The sequence below is a fragment of the Sus scrofa genome, chromosome 2, assembly GCF_000003025.6.
Source record: "Sus scrofa isolate TJ Tabasco breed Duroc chromosome 2, Sscrofa11.1, whole genome shotgun sequence".
NCBI lineage: Eukaryota > Metazoa > Chordata > Mammalia > Artiodactyla > Suidae > Sus > Sus scrofa.
This window is the reverse complement of record NC_010444.4, coordinates 143,301,939-143,328,235: the sequence shown is the minus strand read 5'-3', so window position 1 is coordinate 143,328,235 and position 26,297 is coordinate 143,301,939. Positions and strand designations below refer to the sequence as shown.

General features: G+C 59.4%; 1 protein-coding gene and 1 long non-coding RNA gene across 12 annotated transcripts; one reads left to right on the top strand and one right to left on the bottom strand.

Moving 5' to 3' along the window:
- On the top strand, positions 648-24,160 carry ARAP3 (ArfGAP with RhoGAP domain, ankyrin repeat and PH domain 3). Of its 10 annotated transcripts, none has more exons than XM_003124002.4 (33): positions 648-732; positions 2,334-2,874; positions 2,991-3,052; positions 3,149-3,260; positions 6,886-7,086; positions 7,225-7,294; positions 7,533-7,653; positions 7,761-7,945; positions 8,025-8,131; positions 8,363-8,562; positions 8,652-8,737; positions 8,885-9,067; positions 9,223-9,358; positions 10,206-10,322; positions 10,709-10,856; positions 10,951-11,053; positions 13,084-13,303; positions 13,995-14,058; positions 14,301-14,464; positions 17,049-17,261; positions 17,516-17,621; positions 18,554-18,701; positions 19,033-19,101; positions 20,023-20,097; positions 20,192-20,306; positions 21,154-21,282; positions 21,373-21,506; positions 21,722-21,804; positions 21,900-21,935; positions 22,071-22,134; positions 22,236-22,373; positions 22,571-22,609; positions 23,114-24,160. In XM_003124002.4, exons 2-33 carry the CDS (start codon positions 2,351-2,353, stop codon positions 23,597-23,599), a joined length of 4,638 nt encoding a protein of 1,545 aa, XP_003124050.2. In that variant the 5' UTR covers positions 648-732; positions 2,334-2,350; the 3' UTR covers positions 23,600-24,160. The 10 variants fall into 10 exon arrangements, 7 of the variants coding, with proteins under 7 accessions (XP_003124050.2, XP_013850738.2, XP_020940594.1 ...); XR_001307247.2 differs by having other exon boundaries at positions 655-732; positions 22,025-22,134; XR_001307248.2 differs by having other exon boundaries at positions 655-732; positions 21,900-21,976.
- Positions 23,950-26,219, bottom strand: LOC106509593. Of its 2 annotated transcripts, XR_001307246.2 has the most exons (3): positions 25,836-26,219; positions 25,532-25,739; positions 24,944-25,001 (listed from the first exon to the last, which is right to left on the bottom strand). It is a non-coding gene; the product is annotated as an uncharacterized LOC106509593 (long non-coding RNA). The 2 variants fall into 2 exon arrangements; XR_002341950.1 differs by having other exon boundaries at positions 23,950-25,001; positions 25,532-26,219.

The following is a 26,297-nucleotide window of genomic DNA, read 5'->3' as shown; positions in this document are numbered from 1 at the left end:
CCCCAGGATGGAAAGGCTGCCTGCTGGGTCGTGTGCAGCCCCAAGTCCTGCTCTGGGAGGAGGGCTGGTGCTTTGCTGGCCCTCATTGGGGCGGGGGAGTGGGGGAGGCCAGGCCAGGCTCTCGGGGAGGGAGAAGCAGGTGAGGAAGCCTCTGCAGGGCCTCGGCCTCTCTCCTCCAGGCCGGGAGGTGGGCCCTGAGGGTGCCCAGCTGGCAGTGCTGGGCTGTCATCGACGTGCGGATGGACTCCCGCTTCTGGTCCCCTTCCCTCGATAACTGAGAACCAGCGTCCTGCCACCCTGCTGGGCGGAGGACAGGTGCCCTGGAGGCTTAGGGCTCTGTCCTTCTCCCTCCGCGGGAAGAGCCGAGGGGACGCAAAGCTGTCCTCCGCAAGCGCTCTCCTTCCCGCTCTGGTTCCACCCCCGCCTCTTCGCCCCTCTGGCTAAAGCTGTCACGGCCTCCAGCCCTGTTCCGGTCCCCCCCTTTCTTGGCCCCTAAAGGGGCCGAGCTGGCCGAGCCGGGAGATAAGCGCCGCGGTTGGGTAAGGAGCCCAAACCTGCTCGAGGCCGCCGCTTGCACAAGGAGCGGCCGGGGCCCCGCGGAGGGAACCGACGAGCGGGACGGGGCGGGGCCCGGCGGGGGAGGGCGGGGGGGGGAGGCGGGGCCGGCGCGGCGGGACCGGAGCCTCGGACGGCGCGGCGGCACCGAGGAGCGGACGGCGGGCGCCTAGTGAGGTGAGGACCCCCGCGGGCCCCTGCCTCGCAGACTCCTCCCCATCACCTCCTCGAGGGCCCTCGTGGGCTCCCCGGGCCCCCGCGCGCCGGCGGCCCTGCCCTCCCCGCCCCCCCCCGGCCTTCCCCCCCGCGCCGCCCGCCGCCCGCCGCCCCTCCTCCGCTTGCGGCCCCTGCCCCCTCCCTCCTTGCCCCCTCCCTCGTCGCAGCCCCCGCAGCCCCGGCCCCTGGCCCCCCCGCATTCCTGCCCCGCGCACCTCCTGGTTCCCAGTCCCGTGCCCTCGGGTCGCGCCTGAGTCACCGGGAAACGGGGCTCTGAGTCAGGGCCGGAGGTACAGCGCTAGCTTGGGGAGGGGGCTCCGGCTACAGAGAGGCCAGAGCTGCCTCTGAGGCCAGAGGGAGCCCTAGTCGGGACCCCGCAGGAGACAAACAGGGAGAGAGCCGTAGGGGCAGAGGCAGCGACGCAGGTCCGAGAGCAGATCGATTCCAATTGGAGACTGAGGCAAGAGGCGTATTGACAGAGAACGAGGAGAGGGACAAAGATGGGTCAGAGGTAGAGAGGGAGTTGGGCAGAGACAGGCAGGGCGTAGAGGGGAGACCCAGGGAGACCCAGTCCAGGTAGGTCTCCCTATAGACCAGGGTCTGGGTCAGGCTGGCCGAATGGGACAGAGCCTCAGAGACCCGGGTCCCAAGGCACACGCGGGGCAAAGGAAAGCTCCACAAAGGAGGCGTGGAGGAAGCAGAGGTAGGGATGTCATTTCACACCGCTGGGTCCCCACAGGGTGGGCGCGCCTGTGCGCATACACGTGTGGGAACAACGTGCGGCAGGTGGGTGCGCAGTGGGGGCCCCGGGGGACCCAGGCGTCCCGTCCCTCTGGTCCCGCTCTGGCCCAGCTCTCCGCCCCATCCTCACTCCCCAAGTGGCCTCTGCCCAGATGTTGGTACTGCTCAGGGCCCTCTGGGCAGCCTGACCAAGGCAGGCAGGATGTGGGGGCGGCCCTGGCTGGAGGGACAGGAAGGAAGTCTGAGCGGAGACAATAGGTGGAAGGGGAGGAGGAGCTGGGAGCCCCAGGGATTCGGACGATGGCCTGAGGACGATGGCCGGAGCCTGGGCCTGGGCTCTGGAAACCAGCGGGAGTGGGACCTGCATCCCCCTCTCCTCTCGTGCCACAGCTGCCCCTGTCCCCACTTCATGCCACAGCGGGATCCGGCCACTTCATGGGCGCCTCCTGCCCACGGCCTCTCTCACCCTGGCCCCTGCAGAGCCCGGCGTCTTGTCCCAGGCGTACCTAGCTGAGGGGAGCAATGCGGAGGCAGGGCTCTGCCCCAGACCCGGAGTGGCGGGGCTGGGGGCTCAGCACCACCGCCCACTGGCCTCTCCCCTCCCTGTGCCTTAGTTTCTTCATCTGCCACTGAAGGGGTTCGCCTCCGATGAGAAGGCCCTTTCTGACGTTCTGGGCTGGCTCTGTCTCCAGATCACAGCCCTCTGGTGCTTTTTCTTTGAAGGCAGGCTGGGTCTGGTGCCCCCTGTCCAGGCCTCAGACTCTGGGGCAGGGAGGGGGAATCGCAGCCTGAGCCCTCCCTTCACCTGCCCCTCCCCCCAGCAATGGCCTGAGCCCCCATGGCTGCCCCTCAGGACCTGGACATCGCTGTGTGGCTGGCCGCGGTGCACCTGGAGCAGTATGCAGACGCGTTCCGGCGGCAAGGCCTGGCTACAGCGGGTGCAGCCCGGGGCCTGGGCCACGAGGAGCTGAGGCAGTTGGGCATCAGCGCCACAGGGCACCGGAAGCGCATTCTGCGCCTGCTGCAGGCAGGCGCTGCAGAGGGCTCCCCAGATCCCCGGCCGGACAGTGCCATGGAGCCATCACCCAGCCCAGCCGCCCAAGCCCAGCCCGCCAAGCCTGTGCCTAAGCCCAGGACGGTATTCGGTGGGCTCAGTGGCTCCACCCCCACCCAGAGGCCTGGCTTGACTTCGGCCCTCTGGAGGCCAGAAGCAGCCGGGAGCGCAGAGTCCAGCCCGAAGTCCCCCTCTGTCCCCGCGTTCTCCGCTGAGCAGTCTTCAGCCTTGAACACCGTGGAGATGATGCCCAATGCCATCTACTTTGGCCTGGACCTGAGAGGCGGGGCACAGGCGGCTCAGGACACGTGAGTGAGACTGGTTTCCTGGGGATCTGGCGCTGGGCAGGGGCAAGAAGGAGCAGGGCCTGGGGGCTTGTCCTTCCTTCTCTCTCCCTTAGTGACCCCCGGACTGTTCCCCTTAGGGCTCCAGACAGCGCCCAGGCAGCTGCCCCCACCCCTGCCCTCAGGCCCGCAACAGGCACAGGTAGGTGGGCGATCAGGGGTTGGGGAAAGGGGGCGGGGTCCTTCAGGGTCTCTGACCCCACCGGCCTCTGCCCCGTCTCCCCCTGTCTCTGGCCAGTGCACATCATGGACCCTGGCTGCCTGTACTATGGTGTCCAGCCTGTGGGGGTCCCAGGGGCCCCCGACAGAAGAGAAGGCAGAGGTGTCTGTCAGGAAAGGGCTGAACACAGGTGAGTGGTCTGGAGGGGACAATGGCAGGAAGGGGGGAAGCGGGAGGAGTCGCTGAGCCTGTGGTAGCCATGTATCCTGTTATTTGCCAAACATGCATTGAGTGCCCACTGTGCCAGCTGGGTTTTCAAGACATAGGATGATCGTGCAGACCTTGTCCCCACCTCAGGCAGCTTGTGACTCAGTGGGTCAGCAGGACGTAAAGCAAGTGGCCAAATAAATGGACATATAATTTAAGACAGGGAGAAGTGCTTTGCGTTCTTTCACTTAACAGTCTTTATTGAGCACTTACCGATTGCCAGGTATTGGTGTAGATACTTGGGATAGATCAGAAATCCCTGCTCCTGGGGTTCCCATTGTGGCTCAGTGGGTTAAGAACCCAACATAGTGTCCGTGAGGATGTGGGTTCGAGCCCCGGCCACACTCAGTAGGTTAATGATCTGGCGTTGCCGCAAGCTGTGGCGTAGATCACAGATGCGGCTTGGATCTGGCGTTGCTGTGGCTGTGTTGTAGGCCGGCAGCTGCAGCTCTGATTTGACCCCTAGCCTGGGAACCGCCATATGCCGCAGGTGTGGTCCTAAAAAGAAAGGAGGAAGGGAGGGAGGGAGGAAAGAAAGAGCGAGAGAGAGAAGAGAAAAGAAAAGAAAAGAAAAGAAATCCCTACCCTTGTGGGGAGATACTCAATTAACAATAGATACAACTGGAGTTCCCCCCGGCTCAGGGGGCTAAGGATCCAGCATTGTCATTGCTGTGGCACAGCTTCAATCCTTGGCCTGGGCAATTAAAAAAAAAAACAACAAAACGATGCATAAGGTAAATGAATCACGCCATGTGCTAAAAGGTGGTAAGTTCCATGGAAAACACCGAGCAGGGTAAAGAGGGCTGGGGCGGAGGGACGGAGGAGCGGGCTGCGGGTTTTCACTGAGAGTGGCCAGGGTGTTAAGAAGATGACATTCAAGCCCAAACTCGCAGGAAATCAGGGAGTTAGCCCTCTTCTAGGAGAGGAGTGTTGCAGGCGGGAAGAGTGGTTGAGTAGAGGTGTAAGGAGGCCGTGTGTCCAGGGGGTCCAGAAGCGACGACTAGGCTGGCAGGGCTGGGGCGGAGTGGGCCAGGGAGGGAGGGGTAGGGGGGATGTCGTCAGAGAGGTAGAAAGGGCAGAAGGGGCCAGTTTGGGGAGGACCTTACAGGGACTTTCGCTTTTAGTCTAAGTGAAATGGGAAGCCAGCCATCAGATGGGTGTTGACTTGGCATTTTAAGGATCTGTCTAGTTGCTGAGTCAGGACTGGTCTGCAGTGGGCAGGAGCAGAAGCAGAGAGACCAGCAGGTGGTGGAGCTGGGACGGTTCAGGCTAGGGGCGAGGCGGTGGAGAGGACAAGGAGCGGTTGGATTTGGCTTGTATTTTGAAGGCAGCCTCTCCTGGCGAACTGAGGTGTGAGAGAGACGAGCAGGCGAGGGTGGCTTCGGGGCGTTCAGTCTGAGCTGCGCTGTCTGCTGTGGTGGCCGGTAACCACGTGTGACTGCCGAATGCATGAAACGTGGCTAGTCTGGTGTGAGATGCGCCGTAACTGAAAGAACCAGTCTCAAAGGCAGGTCAGCAGCACTGCTCGGAGCCGCTGAACGTTCCTAGGGCTGCCACCCGCTGAGACGGGCGAGACTCTGGGTAAAGCGGGGGAGCTGGGGGCGGCTTAGGAGTCACGTTTTGTATGTGTTGAATCAGAGGTGTGTATAGAACACCCACGAAGAGGGGGCAAATAGGCCGCTGGCTATCCGAGTCTGGGCTCTACGGGAGAGGCCTGGCCTGCAATCCCGAGGTATGGCCTGTCTGCGTTGGGGGGCACCTGCAGCTGTGAGATTGTGCGGGGCACCCACGCCCGGGACCGGGCGCACTCCAGGATCAAGAGCTTTGGGGGAAGAGGCAGAATCAGCAAAGCGGGTGGAAAAGAAACAGTTAGTGAAATAGAAGGAAAATCAGGAGAAGTCGATGCCACAGAAGCCGCATGAGAAAAAAGGGTCGAGGAGGAGGAGGAGGGAGAGGTCAGCTGTGTCGGCGCCGCTGCGAGCCGGGCAGGACGAGCGCTGAGAACTGACCCCGCCGCTGGCAACCTGGCCGCCACTCGGGACTTGACAAGCGCGGGCACCGCGAGCTTGATCGGAGTGGGCTCAGGAGCGGACGGAAGGGGAGGAGGTGGAAATGTGAAGACTGCATTTTTGCGGAGTTTTTCTGCAAAGAAGAGCAGAGGGTTGGCGTGGTTATTGGTAGTGGAGGTGGAGTCGAGAAAGGAGTTTTCAGAGCACGGAGGGCTCCGCGTGTTCACAGGTAACGGAGGGGGTGGGGGGGAAGAAGCAGCCGCGGGGGAGAGCAAGGGAGAAAGTCAGCGGTGATAGCCTGGGGCAGGTGAGAGGACCAGGACCGGCGGAGTGCCCGGAGGACAGACTGGCTTTAGACAGGGCTGTTTCTCATAGCACCAGGAGGAAGGCAGTGTGCGCGTGCGTGTGTAGAATCAGGCAGATGATCAGAGTCTGTGGGGATTCTCGTCTGATTGCTTCAGTTTCTCAGTGAAGTGGGAAACTAATGGGGGAGAGGAGAAGTTCTCAACCTGGGCTGCACCCCAGCCTGGGGGACTTTTAAAATGACACATGCCTGGACCGTGTTCCCAGAGATTCGAACAGAAGTGTCTGGTGTGAGGGTCGTATATGGATATTTTTAAGTTTCCCAAGTGACTTTGTGCAGCTCAGGTAAAGAACCACTGGGAAGTGTTGGGGAATAATAGAGGACTTTCTGAGCAGATAGAGCTGAAGGATGGGAAGCAGCAGCCCAGGGAAGTGTGTTCCAGGCAGAGGGAACAGCATGTGCAAAGGCTCTGAACTAGGAGAGAAAAGGTGACTGGGCCACAGTAAGCGATGGGGGCGGTAACAGGATGAGGTCAGGAGAGTTGCCACAGTTTTACTGTACGAGGCCTTGCGGCTCCTGGTCAAGAGTTTGGAGTTGTCCTAAGAGCAGATGGGAAGTCAGTGCAGAGTTTCGCGCAGGAAGTGAAATGATCTCATTTGCAGTCTTAAAAGAACTCTGTGGTGGAGTTCCTGCTGTGGTGCAGTGGGTTAAGAATCTGACTGCAGTGGCTCAGGTTGCTGCAGAGACATGGGTTCCATCCCCGGCCTGGTGCAGTGGATGAAAGGATCTGAAATTGCCACAACTGTAGTGTTGGTGGCAGCTGCAGCTCAAATTCAAGCCCAGAAACTTCCATATGATGCAGGTGCTGCCATTAAAAAAAAAAAAAAAAAAAAAAAAAAAAAAAAAAAAAAAAAAGCTGTGTGGAGGTTTAGTGGGAAAATTGAGATTTGGTGGGAGGGTGACAGTAGAAGAGAAACAGGTGACCAGTTAGGCAGGTGCCATCAACTCGGTGAGAACTGATGGGCGCTTGCTCCAGGGAGAGGAAAGGCAAGACCTTTTCAGAGAAAGAACCAATTAGAGTTATTGACAAGATACAGGGAACTGAGGCAGGAAGCCATCCACACAGCCTTTCCCCAGCTTGTCCACCACGTGGCCCTAATGGCAGGGAGAGGGACGGAAATGTCTCAAATGAAAAGTCTACCATGGGCGTGTGTCTCTCTCTCGCCCCCCACCAGGCTCAGCAGGCAGGATCTGGAGGCACGGGAGGACGCGGGCTATGCCAGCCTTGAGCTGCCCGGGGCTGCTCCCCTCTCGCTGCCCGCCCTGGACACGGACCCCAGTGATGACCTCATTTCACCCTATGCCAGCTTCTCCTCCACGGCAGACCGCCCCATGCCCCTGCTCAGCGGCTGGCTAGACAAGCTCTCCCCTCAAGGGTGGGGCTGCTGGGAAGGAAAGGGGAGGGGGGCGGGAGGCTGGGGGGTGGAGGCCAGGTCTCCAGTGTTCCCGGATCCCAGGGGCTCCCCAGGGTGCAGCTTCCAGCACTTAACTGATGGCGCCCCTCCCTTCCCCAGAAACTACGTCTTCCAGAGGCGCTTCGTGCAGTTCAATGGGAGGAGTCTGATGTACTTTGGCAGCGATAAGGTGGGTCCCGGAGATGCTCCTTGGGGCCTGGGGCGAGGGAGGGGGAGGAGGGCTGAGAGAGGCTCAGGATTGGAAGGCCGCTCCCGCCACGGTGGGAGGTAGGCACGGCCTGACTGATGCCAGTACCTAAAGGCGCTAGGTTAGCAGCCATAGCCCACTGCCTGTGGAATGAGTGCTGAGCTCATTAAAAGTTGGCACTGAGTCCCTGTCCCCATGGGTCGATGGGCTGTCTCTCCAGGACCCCTTCCCCAAGGGAGTGATCCCTCTGACTGCCATCGAGATGACCCGCAGCAGCAAGGACAACAAGTTCCAGGTCATCACCGGCCAGAGGGTGTTTGTGTTCCGCACAGAGAGTGAGGGTAAGGGCCAGAGCCCCCCAGCGCGCCCCCCACCCTGGTCAGGGCAGGCTGGGGAGGCCGAGTGAGCCCACAGCCCACTGACCAACCGGCTTCCCGTCCCCGGCCAGCTCAGCGGGACACATGGTGCTCCACGCTGCAGTCCTGCCTGAAGGAGCAGCGCCTCCTGGGCCACCCCCGGTCCCCACAGCCGCCCCGACCGCTCCGCACGGGCATGCTGGAGCTGCGGGGACACAAGGCCAAGGTGTTTGCTGCGCTGAGCCCCGGAGAACTGGCGCTGTACAAGAGCGAGCAGGTGAGGAGGGCCGGGCCAGGGCCCTGAGGCCTGATGCTGCCCCTTCGGGCCTCACTGTGCCTGCCCTCGGCCCCACCAGGCCTTCTCTCTGGGCATCGGGATCTGCTTCATTGAACTGCAAGGCTGCAGCGTCCGGGAGACCAAGAGCCGCAGCTTCGACCTGCTCACGCCGCATCGCTGCTTCAGGTGGGGCCCGGACGGACAGGCGCAGGCTAGGGGCGAGACTTTTGAGGGGCGCCCAGGGGTCCAATGTCAGTGGGTGTGAACTGCTGAGAGCCCAGTGAACAGGGTCAGGGATGTCAGGAGGGTCTGGGCTGGTCCCCGTGTGGCTGGTGGCGGTTCCCGGAGGAATGGCCGGGGGATGGGCCAGGTAAGGGGGACATCCTTGCCCACGGACTGGCTGTTCCCCCCCCCCAGCTTCACAGCCGAGTCTGGGGGTGCTCGGCAGAGCTGGGCGGCCGCTCTGCAGGAAGCAGTAACCGAGACCCTGTCTGACTACGAGGTGGCTGAGAAGATCTGGTCCAATCGCGCCAACCGGCACTGTGCCGACTGCGGGGCCTCGCGCCCCGACTGGGCCGCTGTCAACCTGGGCGTGGTCATCTGCAAGCAGTGCGCGGGTGAGCCTGGGGCCGTCGGCGCCACGGGCAGAGGGAGGGTGTCGGAGGCAGGAGGGCTCAGGGCGCCCTTGGCCTTCGCACCCTAACAGGTCAGCACCGGGCCCTGGGTTCCGGGATCTCCAAGGTGCAGAGCCTGAAGCTGGACACGAGCGTCTGGAGCAATGAGATAGTGCAGGTGAGGGGGCAGAAGGGGGAGAAGGTGGGGGAAGGGGATCGGGAGCAGAGCCAGAAGAAGCCCTTGGCTCCAGCCTGGGGACGGGATTGGAATGTCAGGGGACTCTTGAGTTCCTGTCCCTTGCCTCTGCCCCTTGTCACCCTACAGTTGTTCATTGTCCTGGGCAATGATCGTGCCAACCGCTTCTGGGCAGGGGCACTGCCCGCAGGTGAGGGGCTGCATCCAGATAGCACCCCCGGCTCCCGGGGAGAGTTCATCTCCCGGAAGTACCGGCTTGGGCTCTTCCGGAAGCCCCACCCCCAGCACCCCGATCACAGCCAGCTTCTGCAGGTAGGAGGGAAGGCGGGCGGCGAGCAGGGATTGGGGCGAGCCCTCTGCGTGAAAGGCCCAGACTTGGAGGGCGGGCGGGTGCAGTGACGGGAAGACTGTCCACAGGGCTCTCTGGTTGGGTCTCGTGGTTGACAGAGGCCCTTCTCCCCCCGTAGGCGCTGTGTGCAGCCGTGGCAGGACCCAACCTGCTAAAGAACATGACCCAGCTTCTCTGCGTCGAGGCTTTTGAGGGAGAGGAGTCCTGGTCCCCCTCAGCCCTCGACGGCAGCTTCCCTGGTGTCCTGTCCTCAGGTCTCCCGTGCCCACGAGAGTTCCCCGCCCCCGTCTGTGCCTTGGTTCTGCCGGGGGCCCCAATTACCCCTCAGCCAGCCCATCACAGTGGCCCAAACTGGGAAGTTTCCCAGCTTCCCACGTCCTCTGGATCCTATTTTTGGCTGTTATGAAATGACCAGGGATGACCACTGCCTGGAGTGGATCTGGATGCTCGAGATGTTGGTGCTGGTCTACCCCTGACAGGGTCAACCCACAGGCCAGGTGTCACCTCCCTGGGGGAGTCTGACCACAGAAATGGTCACCTTAAAGAGGCTGGTGTCAGAGTTCCCGTTGTGGCTCAGCACTTTAAGAACCTGACACAGTGTCCATGAGGATGTGGGTTCGATCCTTGGCCTCGCTCAGCAGGTTAAAGATCTGGTATTGCCATGAGCTGCGGAGTAGATCGCAGATGTGGCTCAGATCCCGCATTGCTGTGACTGTGGTGTAGGCCAGCAGCTCCAGCTCGGATTCAACCCTTAGCCTGGAAACTGCTATATGCTGAATGTGGGACCATAAAAAGAAAAAAAAAAAAAAAAAAAAAAAAAAAGAGGCTGGTCTCCACTGGTCAAGCCAAAGAAGGGCCCGAGACACTTAGAGGATGACCGGTGTTCTGAGCCTCCACCCAGAGCTGACTGGTTGGCCTAGAAGCCTCATCACTTCCTGGTGCCTCTTTTCTAATCGGGGCAGCAAGGTGTCCAGCCACCCTGGGCTCTGCATGGCCTTGCTGCCTTTGGAGTTGGGTTCCACTGTCTTCTCTGAGTCAACCCTTCCCGGAGGGGGTCAGGCCACCCCACTGCCCTGGCCTGACCGCTTCTGTCCTTTGCAGACCCCTCCCCTGGTGTGTACAATGAGGTGGTCGTGCCTGCCACCTACAGCAGCTTCCTGTACTGCAGTCCCATCAGCAATAAAGCTGGCCCCCCACCCCCTCGCAGGGGACGGGACGGTGAGAGGGGAGCCCAGGGGTGGGAGGAGCCGGGCAGAGAGCGGGATGAGTGGGAGGGACGGGGAGGACAGGACTGGAGGGGAAGGGGGGGCCTTGCCCTGGGCGGGGCCGGGTGCTGGGGACACAGGCCGAGAGGCTGTGCTTTGCGGTCGGACTGTGGGTGTCAAATCCCAGCCCTGCTGCTTTCTCCCGGCTGCTCAACCTCTGAGCCTCACTTTCCCCATCTGCAAAGCAGAAGCGCATAGAGAACCCCCCTCTTAGGGCTGTCTGAAGAGCGTGAGTCATACGGTGGCGGAGGGCTTAGCCTCGAGTCACTGTCTGGTACACGGAGTTCTGACAGTGGAACCCGAGCTCTGCCACCTGCTGACCGCCGCTTCCCCTCGCAGCTCCCCCCCGACTGTGGTGCGTGCTGGGTGCAGCGCTGGAGATGTTTGTCTCCGAAAGCAGCCCTGAACCCCTCAGCCTCATCCAGCCCCAGGATGTCGTATGTCTGGGTGTGAGCCCTCCACCCACGGACCCAGGTGACCTCGACAGGTAAGGCCCTCGTGGTCCCCGAAGCCCCCTTCCTGAGCCGGAGCCACCAGCCCGATGCTCACCTGCTCTCCCGTCCCGGGCCTCGTGTCTCCAGGTTCCCCTTTGCCTTTGAGCTCATTCTCACGGGCGGGAGGATCCAGCATTTTGGTACCGATGGAGCCGACAGTCTGGAGGCCTGGACCAGTGCCGTGGGCAAGGTGAGCACGGTCCCCTGTCCCCATCTGCCCCGTCCTGTCCCCTCCTATTCCTGCAGCCACTGCCACCCCCTCCACTCAGAGCTAAGGTTCACTGAGCGCTCGTTCTGTGCCAGGCCCTGGGTTAAACGCTGTCCACGCGCTATCTCATTTAATTTTTACAACAGCCCTCAGAGGTCAGAATTATTAATATTTCACACCAAAAGAAACTCAGTCTCAAAGGGTGTGAAGTCACTTGGTCAAGGCCACAGAGCTAGGAGGCAGGCGAACCCAGGACAAAAATCAGGCCTCTGTCTCTAAGCTCACAGGCCAAACCTCACTGTGCTGGGCCTCCTCCCGCAGAGAGGCTGCCTCTGACTCCGACTCCCTTCCCTCAGCCCCTCGTTCTCCAAGTCCAAGGGCAAAGCCGCCTGCACCTGCCCCAGCCTCTGCATTCCCAGACAAGCCGGTCTCCTTGCACCGTGCACACCCTGCCTGGCATTAAACGTTCAGGCACTAGATAGAGTTCCCTGGTGGTGCAGAGGTGTAGGGATCTGCTGTTGTCACTGCAGTGGCCTGGGTTGCTGCTGTGGTTGGGGTTCAGTCCCTGGCCCGGGAATTTCTACAGGCCACATGCAAGGCCAAAAGGAAAAAAAGTTGAGGTGCCAGAGTCAGGTATCCTGGGATTTGAGTCCTCCGGCTCCCAGCCTCTGAGCCCCTCCATGTGAGCAGAGTGGGTGTAAAAGCCCCACTTCCGAAGGCTGAGGATCAAGGGACACGCAAGGCCCACACTGCCTGGCACGCGGCGAGCCCTCCATCTGTGGTGCAGATGGCGACAACGACGACGACGGTGTCTGCCGTCCCTAAACAGCTTTTCCGCCAGCCCTGCTCCACCTTCACCTCGCCACCCTGGCGCCCTCCCGACAGCTTCGTAGAGGGTTGTATGCTCAGGAGCCTGCAGTTCCTCCTTAACCCCTTGCGGCTGACCTCTTCTGAGCTGCTGCCCTGCAGGTGGCTGGTGACTTCTCTTTGCTCAAGTCCAAGGGCTTCCCTTTGGCCTCGCCAGGTGGCCTCTGCCTCTGACACTTGGGAGGAAACGCTCCATGGATCTGGCTTCTGACCCCCTCTCCTGGTTTGCCCGTAACTCTTCACACCAAGACATTGTCCCATGTCCTGTAAGGGCTGTCCCCTGGTCCTCCCGGCCAGGTCCAGGTCGCCTCTTATTATCCACTTGCTAAAAATCCCCTTTAAGGCAGTGTGGGCTGCAGACTGGGACTCCGTTAGGGCCCGAGACCGGGCTGAGAGCCAGCATTTAGAACCTTTCATAGCAGCTTGACAGAGGGATTTTATGTGTGGCATCTAATTTTTTAAATCGGGGGCTTCTCTTTTGTGTCTTTCCTTTTTCGTTTCATTTTCCTAGGAATTCATTTTGCTGTGGTGGGGTTTTCGTTGTTGTCATTTTGGCTGTACCCTCAGCACGTGGAAGTTCCCAGGCCTGGGGTCAAACTCACGCCACAGCAGTGACAATGCTGTATCCTTAACTGCTAAGCCACCAGGGCATTCCCGTTTTCTGTTGTTTTTTAATGAAAGTATTCATTAGTGATGAGAAACTAGGAAAAAAACAACTCCCTGCTCCTTCTGCCGAGTCCTGCTCGAGGTAGCTTGAGAAGCACTGCTCTGAGGGTCATCTCGAATGGTCCTTGCTAAGAAGCCCTTCAAATAGCCTGCGCGCCCCCGGAGCGGAGGACTTCCCGGGCAGCGTGCCTCTAGCCGGTGGCTGCTCGTTTTGTCTTACCGCTGCACCCCGCTTAGGGGCCTGGGCTGCCTGCCGCACGGGCGCTGCTCTGCTGGCCGGAGCACAGTGACCGAATGGCCTTACTGTCCTCTCTCCATCCATCCGTCTCCTTCTCTGGTCTTTCCTTCACTCTCCCCCTATCCCTTTTCACTCCCCGTTCCCTCTGCTGGCTCGGCATGGCTTTCTGTGCCTTTCCCGGTCCCCCCCTTACTTCTCTCCCCGCCCCCCTCTCTCCCCACGTCCCTCTCCTGCTTCGCAGTGGTTCTCGCCGCTGAGCTGTCACCAGCTGTTGGGCCCTGGGCTGCTGCGGCTGGGCCGTCTGTGGCTGCGGTCCCCTTCCCATACCGCCCTGGCCCCTGGCCTCTGGCTGGCTGGCTTCGGACTTCTGCGTGGAGACCACCTCTTCCTGTGTCCAGCACCAGGCCCCGGCCCCCCAGCCCCCGAAGACATGGTGCATCTGCGGCGGCTCCAGGAGATCAGTGAGCAGGGCCGGGGACGGGGTGAAGGGTGGCCATGGCGGGGTCGTGGACCTTCCTCTTGAGGCTCCCTGTGGAAGACAGCAAGAACAGGGGATTCAGGCACAGTTTCTGGAGTCCCATGGCCCAGATTTAGAACCCACCTCCATCACCTCCTGCCTGTGTGACCTTGGACAAATTACTTAACCCCTCTGTGCCTTTGTTGCCTCATCTTCCCAAGAGGCACAATGATTGTATTGTATCGCGTTTCAGAAAAGGCGGTGCGTGTCGGACACTTATCACAGAGCCTGGCAGGAGGCATCTCATAAGTAATAAATATTATGTGTCATGAATGTCATTGTCATCATCATTTGGAACCACTTGCTGGTTGGGGACAGGGAGAGGGGCCTTGGAACTCTCATTTCCCCCTAAAAGAGGAACACTGTAGGATAACGTTTTAAGGTTTTGGTGACGGGAAACTTGACTTCAGGCTCAGCTTTGCCATTTTATAGTAGGCAATCTGAGGCAAGGCACTTAACCTCTCTGAGCTTACGTGTCACCTCTTAAACGGAGACAGCAGTACGTAAGGCACAGGATCTAATGTAGTGTTGTTTGCAAGGCTCCTAGCGTGGACCCTGCACACCTAGACACCTGCTAACCACCTGTCACTGTGCTGCTGGCGATAATGATTAACGTCCCGCCATTCTCCTCCCAGGTGTGGTCTCAGCAGCTGACACCCCAGAGAAGAAAGAGCATCTGGTTCTGGTGGAGACTGGAAGGTAAGTCTTGCCCCTACATTTGACCCCGGGCCCCTCTATCTAGAGCACAGCCCGCACCCTCCACCCTGGCCTGCTGGACCACTGCTCACTTCCTCAAAGTCACTTCCCTCGTCCCCGGGGCCCTGTGCGGGTTGGGTGTTGCTGCCCCCTGCTGGCGACTCTGGGAAGTGTGGTTCTTGCGCTTCAGGGCCTCTTGGAGGACGCCCCTGGCGCGGCTCTGACGCAGGTCTTTCGGGTCTCAGGACCCTGTATCTGCAGGCAGAGGGCCGACTAGACTTCTCCGCATGGAGCGCAGCCATTGGCGGGGCAGCCGGTGGCGGAGGCACGGGGCTGCAGGAGCAGCAGATGAGCCGGGGCGACATCCCCATCATCGTGGACGCCTGCATCAGCTTTGTCACTCAGCACGGTGCGTGGGTACTGGCTGACTCCGAGCCGGTGGAGGCTGGGGAGCGTGGGCCTATGACCCTGGCAAGCTGCTCTGCCTTTCTGAGCCTCACTTTCCTCATCTTTAAAATGGGGCTCCTCACAGTCTCATTTCCCAGGACAGTTGCGAGAGTGGGATAGGATACAAAACCGTTTCGCTTGGGACCTGCAGGTACTAGGTGTTCTAAGGCAGCTGTTACTGGAGTGTGGGCATGGCAGGAGGGTGGCCCTGGCAGGTGACTGGAGATGCAGAGCCATGGAGAACAGAGGGGGCAGGCGCCAGGCCAGGGCCAAGCTGGGCAGCACAGTCCTCGAGGGTCTGTCTGAGCAGCCGTATTCTGGGTGGGAGCTTTTCCAGGCCTACAGGGTCAGCTCTGCAAGGGGTTTCCAGAATTCTTTGTAAGTTTTTGGCCTCTGCTTTAGCCTCTTTCCCAAGTAAGGACCAAATGGAATCTTGTTTCCCACAAACCCTCTTTAAAAGGCTGGAATCCTGGGGAAGAAAATTCACAGAAAACTGGGGAGGAAGGTAAAGGGGAAAAAAAGGCACATCCACGCACCTGCAAGGAGTTGTGCTTGCCCCGTGGACAGTGGATCGTCTGTGGCTCGTGACCTTCTCCAGGCCTTGGCAGTAGCCTGGTGCCCTGCCAGCCCCTGCCCCCTGCCCATTCTCCCCGCATCCATGGGAGCAGCCAAGTCAGAGCTCAGGGAGAAAGCCCAGAGAAAGGGTGGGTGTTGGTCCCGCGCCGCCACGGTGCCTGCGCTGCCACTCTGCATCCAGCACCTGTTTACAGAGCTGTTCCCCTGAACGAGGAAGGTTCTGTGAAGCTCAGAGCTGGCGGAGACGGGTAATAAAGGGAATGAATGCAGGCCGTTCTCGTTATTCACAGTGGTTACATTCTATAAAGTCCCTGAAAACGCTGGATGCGCGAATGCTGAACCATTGCCCCAGTGGAAATACAGGGCGAGGTTCCTGGGAAACGCTGGACATATTTTTATCAGCTGGTCAATACATAACCTTGTTTTGAGTGTGTTTCTGTTTAATGACGCTTTATTTTTAGGGCCACACCTGTGGCATATGGAGGTTCCCAGGCGAGGGGTGGAATCAGAGCTGTAGCCGCCGGCCTGCACCACAGCCACAGCCATGCCAGATCCGAGCCACATCTGTGACCTACACCACAGCTCACGGTAACACCTGATCCTTAACCCACTGAGTGAGGCCGGGGATCGAACCCTCGTCCTCATGGGTATCGTCGGGTTCTTCATCCACTGAGCTGCAGTAGGAACTCCCGAGACCCTTTATTTTTTAAGCTTCCCTCTTTAAAAGTTTTTTATTTTATGATTTTTTATTGACGTGTAGTTGCTGTGTAGCGTTATATAAATTATAGGTGTGCACTCCTGTGTTCCACAGTCTTTAAAGGGCATACTTCCTTTAGAGTGATTATAAAACCCTTACTGTAGTCCTCGGGTTGTACAGAATATTCTTGCAGTTTATTTTATTCCTAAGAGTTTATACCTCTTATTCTCCTCCCCATTCTGCTGCTCTCCTGTCCCTCTCCCAGCCCTCTCCCCACTGTATCTGCAGCTGCAGTTTGTTCTTGGTATCTCTGAGTCTGTTTTAAAGACAATTATTTAGTATATATTGTTGATTCGTTAACTTTGGGTTTTGTTTTTTTCTTTTTTTTTTAGGCCGCACCTGCGGCATATGGAAGTTCCCAGGCTAGGGGTCGAATTGGAACTACAGCCACCAGCCTACACCACAGCCACAGCAATGCAGGATCTGAGCCAAATCCTACACCGCAGCTCATGGCAATGCCGGCTCCTTAACCTACTGAACAAGGCCAGGAATTGAACCTGCGTCCTCATGGATGCTGGTCAGATTCGTTTCTGCTGAGCCACTACGGGAACTCTGATTTGTTGACTTTGAATCCACAGCCAGCAATACCATGACTCATGCCTGAGCAAAGCTAATGTGACACACGTATTTTTCCCCACAAGACACATCACAGCCTCTTGTACTTAAGAACACAGGACAGCGCATGGAGGCAATTTTAAACAGTGAGATCCACCCCCCTCCAAAAAAAAAGAAACACAAAAATGCAAAAAATGTGACTCTAAGTATACCCTGAAAATGACATGTTTACCACGTGAGGCCTTAGCCGGGAACATGTCCTTCGGTAGCTGCGAGTTCTCCCCACTCTGCCCGCGTTCACCGTGACAGCAAGTTTTGATTGGAGGGTTGCAGGTGAATTTTAGCAAGTGGGTGAATTCCTAAAGACAGCCCGTGAATACCGGGGACTGAGTACAGTGTGATTTCGGAGGCTGCTGATTAAGGTGCAAGTCGGTGGCGGGGAGATGGAGGGGCGGGGGCTGCTGTGTGTGGCCGCCTGGCCGGGAAGGGCCTTCCGAAGATGGGGGCTGGCGCAGGGGCCTGAGAAGCTGAGGCTGAGGTCTGCCTCCCGAACTCTCCTACCCGCGACGGCCACATGCCATGTAGGGGGGTCACAGATGGGGTGCTGGGGGTGGCGGGGCTTGGGGCAGGGGTGAGCTGAGATGCTGACTGTTCTCAGGGCTCCGGCTGGAGGGCGTATACCGGAAAGGGGGTGCCCGCGCCCGCAGCCTGCGGCTCCTGGCTGAGTTCCGGCGGGATGCCCGGTCCGTGAAGCTCCGACCAGGGGAGCACTTCGTGGAGGATGTCACCGACACGCTCAAACGCTTCTTTCGAGAGCTCGATGACCCTGTGACCTCCGCACGGTTGTTGCCCCGCTGGAGGGAGGCTGCTGGTACTCCCGGGATCCCTAAGAACTCCTCCCTGGGCACCTAAGGCCCAGCGGGGAACTCCACCCACCCCGCCAGGATCCCTGAGACTCCCCTCCCCCACACTCCCCCCATCCCACCCCGCGGAAGAGCACCAGGGACGCGGCTCAGGGCAGGGCGGGAAGGAGGCAGAGACTCTCCATCCTGAGTCTGATTCCCTAAAAAGCCCCCCACTCTCCCTTCCCCCATCCTCTCCACCCCTCCCCCATTCCATCTCCAGAGCTGCCCCAGAAGCATCAGCGCCTGGAGAAATACAAAGAAGTGATTGGCTCTCTGCCCCGGGTCAACCGCCGCACACTGGCCACCCTCATTGGGCACCTCTATCGGTCAGTATAGCCAGACCCCCGCAGGCTCCCTCCCTGACCCCGTCACCTCTGCCCAGGCCCCTGCCGACGTCCTCACAGCCGCCCCACAGACAGCTGCTAAGTGAAGGTGTCACAGCTCGAAGGCTCGCAGGGCGGACTTTGGGGTCAGCCAGACCTAGACTTGCCTGACTCCACCGGCCCAGCGCGTGGCTCTGGATAAGTTAATTGCTCTCTCTGAACCTCCGTTGCCTCCTTTGTAAAAGGAACGTGGTACAAGGAATAGCATCCACCTCCTAGGTTTTATGAGAGTTCCGTGAGATTTTCCTTGTAAACGTCTTACCCCAGCACCTGGCAGGTATGCAGCAAGCCTGCAGAAGCGGTGAGCCATCAGTACTGTTTTATTCGGTGTTCCATGCCAGGCCAAGGATTAGATGTCAGAGATGCACAGAAGAATAAGAGGCCAATCTCCCTGGACAGTCTCGTGGGGAGACAGATTTTTAACGGATTCCAGAGGGAGCTCAGCTGTAGGGGACCGATTACACGCTTTCCCAGGGACTGGACAACTGTGGCCTGCAGGCCGCACGCAGCCCACTCTTTGTTACTGGAAATAAAGTTTTATACATCAGATGCAAAGCCATGTCATGTATTTCCCATGATTCCTCCCACCCTACAAGAGCAGGGGTGCGGAGCTGTGACAGCGTATGGCCTGAACGCCTGAAATATTTACGATCCATCATTTGCCATGAAACATGTGCTGACCCTGTGCATAGGTCTGTCTCTCCCCTAGACCGTGAGCTCCTCGAGGCCAGGACGGTGTCGGATTCACTGCCATGTGGCGGGTGCTTGACCCAGGGCCTCGCCTACAGCAGGGACTCCACGGACTGCAGGACGAGGGAGGGGTGGACGAACGCGTGAGCGAAGCTGCCTCCCTCATGACCCCACACCCCCCGCAGGGTGCAGAAGTGTGCGGCTCTCAACCAGATGTGCACGCGGAACCTGGCCCTGCTGTTTGCACCCAGCATCTTCCAGACGGACGGGCGGGGGGAGCACGAGGTGCGGGTCCTGCAGGAACTCATCGACGGCTACATCTCTGTCTTTGATGTAAGCGTGCCTGAGCCCTGACCTATAGTCCCTCTTCGTGGGCTCTGGATCCTGCTCACCCCCAGCAGGGGCCCAGCCTTAGCCCTTTGAGAGCCGTGCTGCATCAGGACCTACCTCCCAGAGCCCTGTCACCTCCCTTCTAACGTCCCTGCCCCCCTGGTTCTTCACTCTTCTGGCTTCTGACCCTCGCCCACAGAAGCTGTGGTCTTACACCTCTCTCCCTGCTTCCCTCCTTTCCCGGCCCCCCGCACCCCCACACACCCCCACGCACACACACCCCCATGCACACCCCCCCCCCACGCACACACACCTCTTTGTGGCTCTGCTGCAGATCGACCCTGACCAGGTAGCTCAGATTGACTTGGAGGTCAGCCTCATCACCACGTGGAAGGATGTGCAGGTAACGTGTCCTGACTCGAGACTCCTGAGTGGGCAAGGAGGGGACATCAAGATGGGAAGGTGACCTTCTGCTTCTAGACACGGGCCCTCGGCTCTCTGATGAGAGACGCAGGGAGGGGAGCGCTTTGGGGGGGGGTTCGGTTTAGGACCTGCTCCATTTATTGCACCATGAGAATTCTTCCTACAAAAGGGTCGCAGAAGCACTGCAGTTCCACGTGTAAGAGAGCCAAGGAAGCGTTAGCTGAGTTAGACAAAGAGTGAGAATAATAGCAAATACAGGGAGTTCCCGTTGTGGATCAGCGGTAATGAACCCGACTAGTATCCACGAGGGAGCGGGTTCGAGTTGGATCCCCGCCCCTGCTTCATGGGATAAGGATCTGGCATTGCCCTGAGCTGTGGTGTAGGTTGCAGACCCAGCTCAGATCTGGCGTTGCTGTGGCTGTGGCGTAGACTGGTGGCTGCAGGTCCGATTCGACCTCTAGCCCGGGAACGTCCATGTGCCACGAGTGCGGCCCTAAAAAAAAGCAATAAATAGTAAACAAACAAACACATAGAGTAGCAAACAGCTGACTTACAGTCCCCGCACCTGTTATCTCTCTCGAGCATCACCAGCAGGTAGATAGTCCCGTTTTTTCAAATAAGGAAAATGAGGTTTGGAGGGTGGCTTATTCCAGGTCGTACCGAAGCGAGTGGCAGTGCAGGGACTGGGCCAGTCGGAGCCCACCGCCTTCACCGCCTAGGGAAGCACCACACACGGACCCGCCGGGCTGGGAGTTTGTGCTCCTTAAAGGGCCTGGGTGGTGACCAGGGTGAGGCCCGGAAGGAGCCTGCTGTGGGGAGCACTCAAGAGGTGGCCCGCGGGCTGCTCTGACCTTGACCCTTTGCACCGTCTGTGTCCTGGTTTCTGTCCCCCCGGCCTCAGCTGTCCCAGGCCGGGGACCTCATCATGGAGGTGTTTATAGAGCAGCAGCTCCCGGACAACTGTGTCACCCTCAAGGTCAGTCCCGCGGGGACAGGAGGGGAGGGGAGAGGATGGAGGGCAGGACAATGGCCAGACAGGCCTGGGGCCTCTGCTCTTGCCCCGACCCCAGGTGTCCCCGACACTGACCGCCGAGGAGCTGACCAACCAGGTACTGGAGATTCGGGGCACGGCAGCCGGGACAGACTTGTGGGTGACGTTTGAGATTCGGGAGCACGGGGAGCTGGGTGAGTGTGACCGCGCACCCGAGACGGCCGGGTCACCCCGGACACGTGTGAGGGACGGGCCGGGCCGTGGGTCCCGCCCTCTCGGCGGTGCTCTGTGCTCTCCCCGGCTTCCTTTCCGCCTCGAAGGCGGCTCCTGTGCCCAGGCTCCGAAGGTTGGGGGGACCCAGGGCTCGATCCTCACCTCCTCCTTTCCCTGTCTACACCCCTGCTTGGATGAGCGCATCCATTCCCACGGCTCTAAGTGCCGGGAATAAGCTGCTCCTCAGATGTTTCTGTCTGGCTCCGCCCTCTCCTCTGAGTGCCGGACTCTCACTCCCCGCTGCTTACTTGACGTCTCCACTCGCACATCTCAGAGCATCTCAGATTTAAAACATCTCAGGCCCGGAGGTCCCGCTGTTTGGTTCCTCGGGCACGTCTTTCATCACGCCTGGCGTCTTCTTCCTCCCGTCTCAGGAGGGCTTGCTCCTCTAGTCCTTCGGCCTCCGAGTCTCGCTTTCACACGCCGCCTTGGAAGGGACGGGCCTGGTCCCCGGGCTCAGGCGCCCTGCTGCTCCCTCTCCACTTCCTGTCCCCTCAAAGTTAGTGTCCTCTCAAAGTGAATTGCTTTGCCTACTCATCGGTTGACTCTCTGCTCCCTCGAAAGGCCCTGGACTTCACGGAGGCAGACTGTGTTTCAAGCTCCCCACTGTCTGCCCAGGGCAACGCATGCCTGGCACACAGTCAGTGCGCAGCCAGTGTCTCTGGCTGGATGGTGGGACGGACGGATGAATGAGTGTCTGGGGGCTAAAAAGTTGGGGGCTCCAGGCTGTGGATGGATGATTTGGCTGATAGCTACCTCGCCTCTTAGAGCGGCCCCTGCACCCCAAGGAGAGAGTCCTAGAGCAGGCCCTACAGTGGTGCCAGCTCCCAGAGCCCTGCTCGGCCTCCTTGCTGCTGAGAAAAGTCTCCCTGGCTCAGGCCGGCTGCCTCTTCACAGGTGAGCCCCCTTCCTCAGCCCTCAGCCCCCTGCCCAGGCCTCGCCCAGGGACCCCGCACCCAGCACCTAGCCCTGCCCATCTGTGCCCAGGCATCCGGCGGGAGAGCCCTCGGGTGGGGCTGCTGCGGTGTCGAGAGGAGCCGCCCCGCTTGCTGGGAAACCGCTTCCAGGAGAGGTTCTTTCTGCTGCGAGGCCGCTGCCTGCTGCTGCTCAAGGAGAAGAAGGTGCGGCCCCCCCGCCCCCCCAGGGAGCGCCCAGGGTGCTGGGTGGCCGTGCGGGTGGAGCCGTGCGGGCCCCGGCGCTCCGGCTCTGCAGCCCGTGGTGTTCTCCTCCCTCGCGTGGCTTCGTGGCCCTTGGCCCTCGGTGACCCTTTGACCTCACAAGCCCCCGTGATCCTCCTCCCACCTCCCAACCGCGCCGACCGCCTTCGTGTTCTCAGAGCTCTAAGCCAGAGCGGGAGTGGCCTCTGGAAGGTGCCAAGGTCTACCTGGGAATTCGAAAGAAGTTCAAGCCTCCCACCCCGTGAGTTTCTTCCCCAGTCCTCGCTTCTAGAGCCTTCCTGCCGGCAGCCCTCTGGCCTTTCCGAGCACCCATCGCTCGTCTCCTTTGCCTCCCAGGTGGGGCTTCACGCTGATTCTGGAGAAGATGCACCTGTGAGTAGCTCCCAGCCTGGCTTCTTCTGTGGCCCAGCCAGGTGCCCTGGCCTTCACCTCCTCGCTTTTTCTGTCCTCCGTCCCTCTAGTTGTGACCCCCTCCCCTCCTGCTGACTCCCCTCTGATCACCCTCAGCCAGCTGTCCTGCACGGACGAGGATGAGATGTGGGACTGGACCACGAGCATCCTTAAAGCCCAGGTGAGGGGCAGGAGAGAGCCGAGGGCTGGGTCTGCGGCTCCAGCGCCACCCCTCAGTACCTCCCCTGCCCCCCCGGTGCCAACCCCCTACCCTCTCTCCAGTACGATGACCAGCAGCCAGTGGTCTTACGACGCCGTTCCTCCTCTGACCTTGCCCGTCAGAAGTTTGGCACCATGCCTTTGCTGCCCATCCGCGGGGACGACAGTGGGGCCACCCTCCTCTCTGCCAATCAGACCCTGGTGAGGTGCCCCTCTCCTGCCCCAACCCCGTCCGGATCCCTGCCCATGTCCTCGCCACACTGCAGCGGGAGTGGCGTGTCTGCCAGCCTGGTGCCCCCGTCTGCCTTCTCTGTGCCCCATTCTGCACCCCCCCTGCTGCTGCCAGGCCTCACTGTGTCTCCGTGTCTCTCCCTCCCTGCTTCCCCCACCTGTGCCAGCGGCGACTTCACAACCGGAGGACCCTGTCCATGTTCTTTGTGAGTACGCCGCCCGCTCCAGCCGCGCGCCCGCCACCCTGTGTCCCTCCGTGCTGCCTGAGCATGTGCTCTCTGTCCTTGTCCTAAGGCAGGCCATCAGTGAGTGTGTGTGTGTGTGTGTGTAAGAGAGTGTATGTGTTGGGACCAGAAGGAATGAGGAAACCGAGGGATGATGGGATGCGGTGAGGAAAGGGGGAAGTGGTCACAGGACCTGAGAAACAGGGGGGACGTGGTTAAGTGAATGCGTTTTACAGTCCCACAGACCTGGGTTCAAGCCCCAGCTCCACCATTAACTTACTGTGTGATCTTGGGTAAATTACTTAACCCCTCTGTACCTGAGCTCACTCACCTGCAGTGTAACCATCATACAGGGTTGTTCTGATACCATACACGCAAAGCATTTTGCAGCATCTGGTCAAAAGGAAGCGCTCAATAAATGTTAGCGATTGATAACCCGGGAACTCTAACTCTGTGCCTGCCTCCGGCGGCCCCGTTCCCATCCAGCCGATGAAGTCATCCCAGGGCTCTGTGGAGGAGCAAGAGGAGCTGGAGGAGCCTGTGTACGAGGAGCCAGTGTACGAGGAAGTGGGGGCCTTCCCCGAGCTGACCGAGGACCCCTTCGCCTCCTTCTCCACCAGGCGGGAACAGACAGCCAAGCCAGAGACCCCCCTGGCCAGCCAGCGGTCCTTTGATCAACCCTTTCTGCCCAAGGCAGGCCCCCTGGGCTGGGAGGAGAGGCGGCCTGAGCCCCCCCCAGGCCCCCCTTCAAAGAGCAGCCCCCAGGCACAGGGGTCCCTGGAGGAGCAGCTGCTCCAGGAGCTCAGCAGCCTCATCCTGAGGAAGGGAGAGGCCACCGTGGGCCTGGGTAACCCCTCCCAGCCCTCCAGCCCCCAGCCCCCGAGCCCCAGTGGCCTCGCCACACAGACGCCTGGCTTCTCCACCCCAGCTCCCTGCACTTCCAGTCCACCCCCCGGCCAGCCCCTCACATGACTCCGACCAGCAGTCGGAGGGGTTAGGTAACCAAGGACCCGGGCTCTCCCCGTGGCAGACGCTGCTGGGAGTGTCCTCTGCCCTGGCTGGGAAGACTCTAGAACCCAGCAAGTTGCTGCGCAGGGAGCACAGGGCCAAGGGCCTTCGAGGCTGTGACCTGCTCAGAGAGGGGCAGGTGCTGGCGCCTCTCCAGGCCTCTACTGACATATCTGTACCCAGTAACTGAAAGAAGGGGAGCCGTAGTGTCGGACCGGCTATTTCTCAGAGCCGTAAGGCCTACACGGCTCCCTTCGAGAAGAGCAACTCCTGCTTTATATATTTGATATGTCGGGGTTCTAGGAGGGATTTGGTGTTTGAAAAGAATGGTTTTACTGCATTAATGAAAAGAAAAAAGAAAGATTTGAAAGCCAGAGATCTGAATGATCTCCAGGTTTCTCCTACCCCCGCTTCAACACTCAGGACTGCAGGGAAGCCCTAGAGTGGGAGGGTGGCTAGGGTGGAGAACTGGGGCGAAGAGGAGCCAGAGAAGATGGGTCACTGTTAATAAACCTTGGAACCAAAGGCTGCCATTCATTCATTCTTTCATCCATCCAACAAGCACATACTGACACCTAACTGGTGCCAGGCATCGGGGGTACAGTGTGAACGGAAGAGCTGGGGTCCTTGCTTTCATGGAGCTTCCACTGTCAACGGAGAACACACATTAAGTCAGGGCTGCGAAGAGACTAAACCAAAGTGACATGCTTGTGGAGGTGGCGTGTAGGCCGGGTGGAGGGTAAGGCCTCTACGAAGAGCTGAAACCTAAGGATGAGAAGCCAGGCACAGGCCTGTGGCGTGCTGGCAGAAGGAAGGGAAGGCGGGAGGCGTGGGAAGGGCCCTGGCCTACTGGGGGAAGAGCAGGAGGCTGGAGAGGCTGGAGCAGGGTCGGGGGTGGGGGAGCTGAAGGGGAACGATCTCGGGGGCCCAATGATACCTGGCTTGGAGGCCATGTTACAAGCAATTGAGTTTTAAGGAGGAGACTGATGACATCTTATTTCCTTTCTTAAAAAGAGTGATCACTGGCTCTTCCCTGAACCGTGAGTTGTAGGGGGGAGAATGGAAGCAAGAAGACCAGATTTCAGACCAGGAAACTGATGATGGGGGGGCTGGACCAGGTTGGTAAGTCTGGAAATTGAGAGAAGTTGATCAATAGCAGACATTTTTGGAGTTCCCATCGTGGCGCAGTGGTTAACAAATCCGACTAGGAACCATGAGGTTACGGGTTCGGTCCCTGCCCTTGCTCAGTGGGTTAACAATCCGGCGTTGCCGTGAGCTGTGGTGTAGGTTGCAGACGCGGCTTGGATCCTGCGTTGCTGTGGCTCTGGCGTAGGCTGGCAGCTGCAGTTCCGATTAGATCCCTAGCCTGGGAGCAGCCCAAGAAATGGCAAAAAGACAAAAAAAAAAAAAAAAAAAAGACATTTTTTAGAAATAGAATCTATAGGGCTTGCTGATGGGTGGGATGTGGGGGTAGGAGGAAGGGCACCCTGAATCTGGATTTCCCACCTTCCTAGCTGGATGGAGAGTGGGTGTCATTTAGTGTGTGACGGGGGGAGGTGATAGGAAGGATCGGGTTGAGGGAGTCATTTTTAAAAGTTTGAGGTACCTGGGAGTTCCCGTCGTGGCTCAGTGGTTAATGAATCCGACTAGGAACCATGAGGTTGCAGGTTCGATCCCTGGCTTTGCTCAGTGGGTTAAGGATCCAGCGTTGCCATGAGCTGTGGTGTGGGTTGTAGACGCATCTCAGACCCCACATTGCTGTCGCTCTGGCATAGGCGGGTGGCTACAGCTCCGATTAGACCCCTAGCCTGAGAACCTCCAGATGCCACAGGTGCGGCCCTAGAAAAGACAAAAAGACCAAAAATAAATAAACAGATAAATAAAAGTTTGAGGTACCTGTTTAGATATACAAGTGGAAGTGTCAGCGAGCTGCTGGAAATGCGCTTCTGGAGTTTGGGGCCATAGAGAGCAGCCTTTTACAACTCCAGGGTGTGGGGAGGAGGCGCAGGCCATGGACAGGTGAGGAGTGAGCAAACGGGGCACCGATCCTCAGAAAACAGGGCTGGGTGTGCAGGTCCTGGGTGCAGAAACTCCAGAGCAGACCCTAAAGGTGACAGGGGCTTTAGGGGCCGCAAGTCCCCCGTCTCAACTCCGAGTTCACGCCCACTCATTGTTTCATTTCTGTTGGCCTGGGATGTACCTGTCTTTTCCTCTGGTACTGATTCCTTCTGGTTCCAGGCATGTTTCTCACCCTTGCTCGCGCTGGCTTTTCCAGTTTGGTGGGAATTGGGAAAACGTCTGGGACCAGCCCAGTTTCCCACATCGGACGCATCTTCGCTCAGGCATCCAGTGATTCAGTTTCCCTGGTCACAGGTTGAGTTCCACGCCATCCTTCCTCCTTCGCGCCGGGGATTGGTGATCTGCATATGTAAATAAGTGATTAGAAATAATTACGGGCTGAGTCAACAGCTCCACTAGAAATAGAACCCAGGCGTCTTGACACAGAAACCTGGGGTTCACCCCACTGCCGAGCTGACGCGGCGTCCACCCGGCAGCGCGGACCCTTTCCGGGGTAGTCGCAGCCTAGCAGAGATTCAGTTCCTCTGCGGCCCCCTAGCGCTTCGCAGACCTGCGAGAAGCCGGATCAGACGGGGGCGGGACG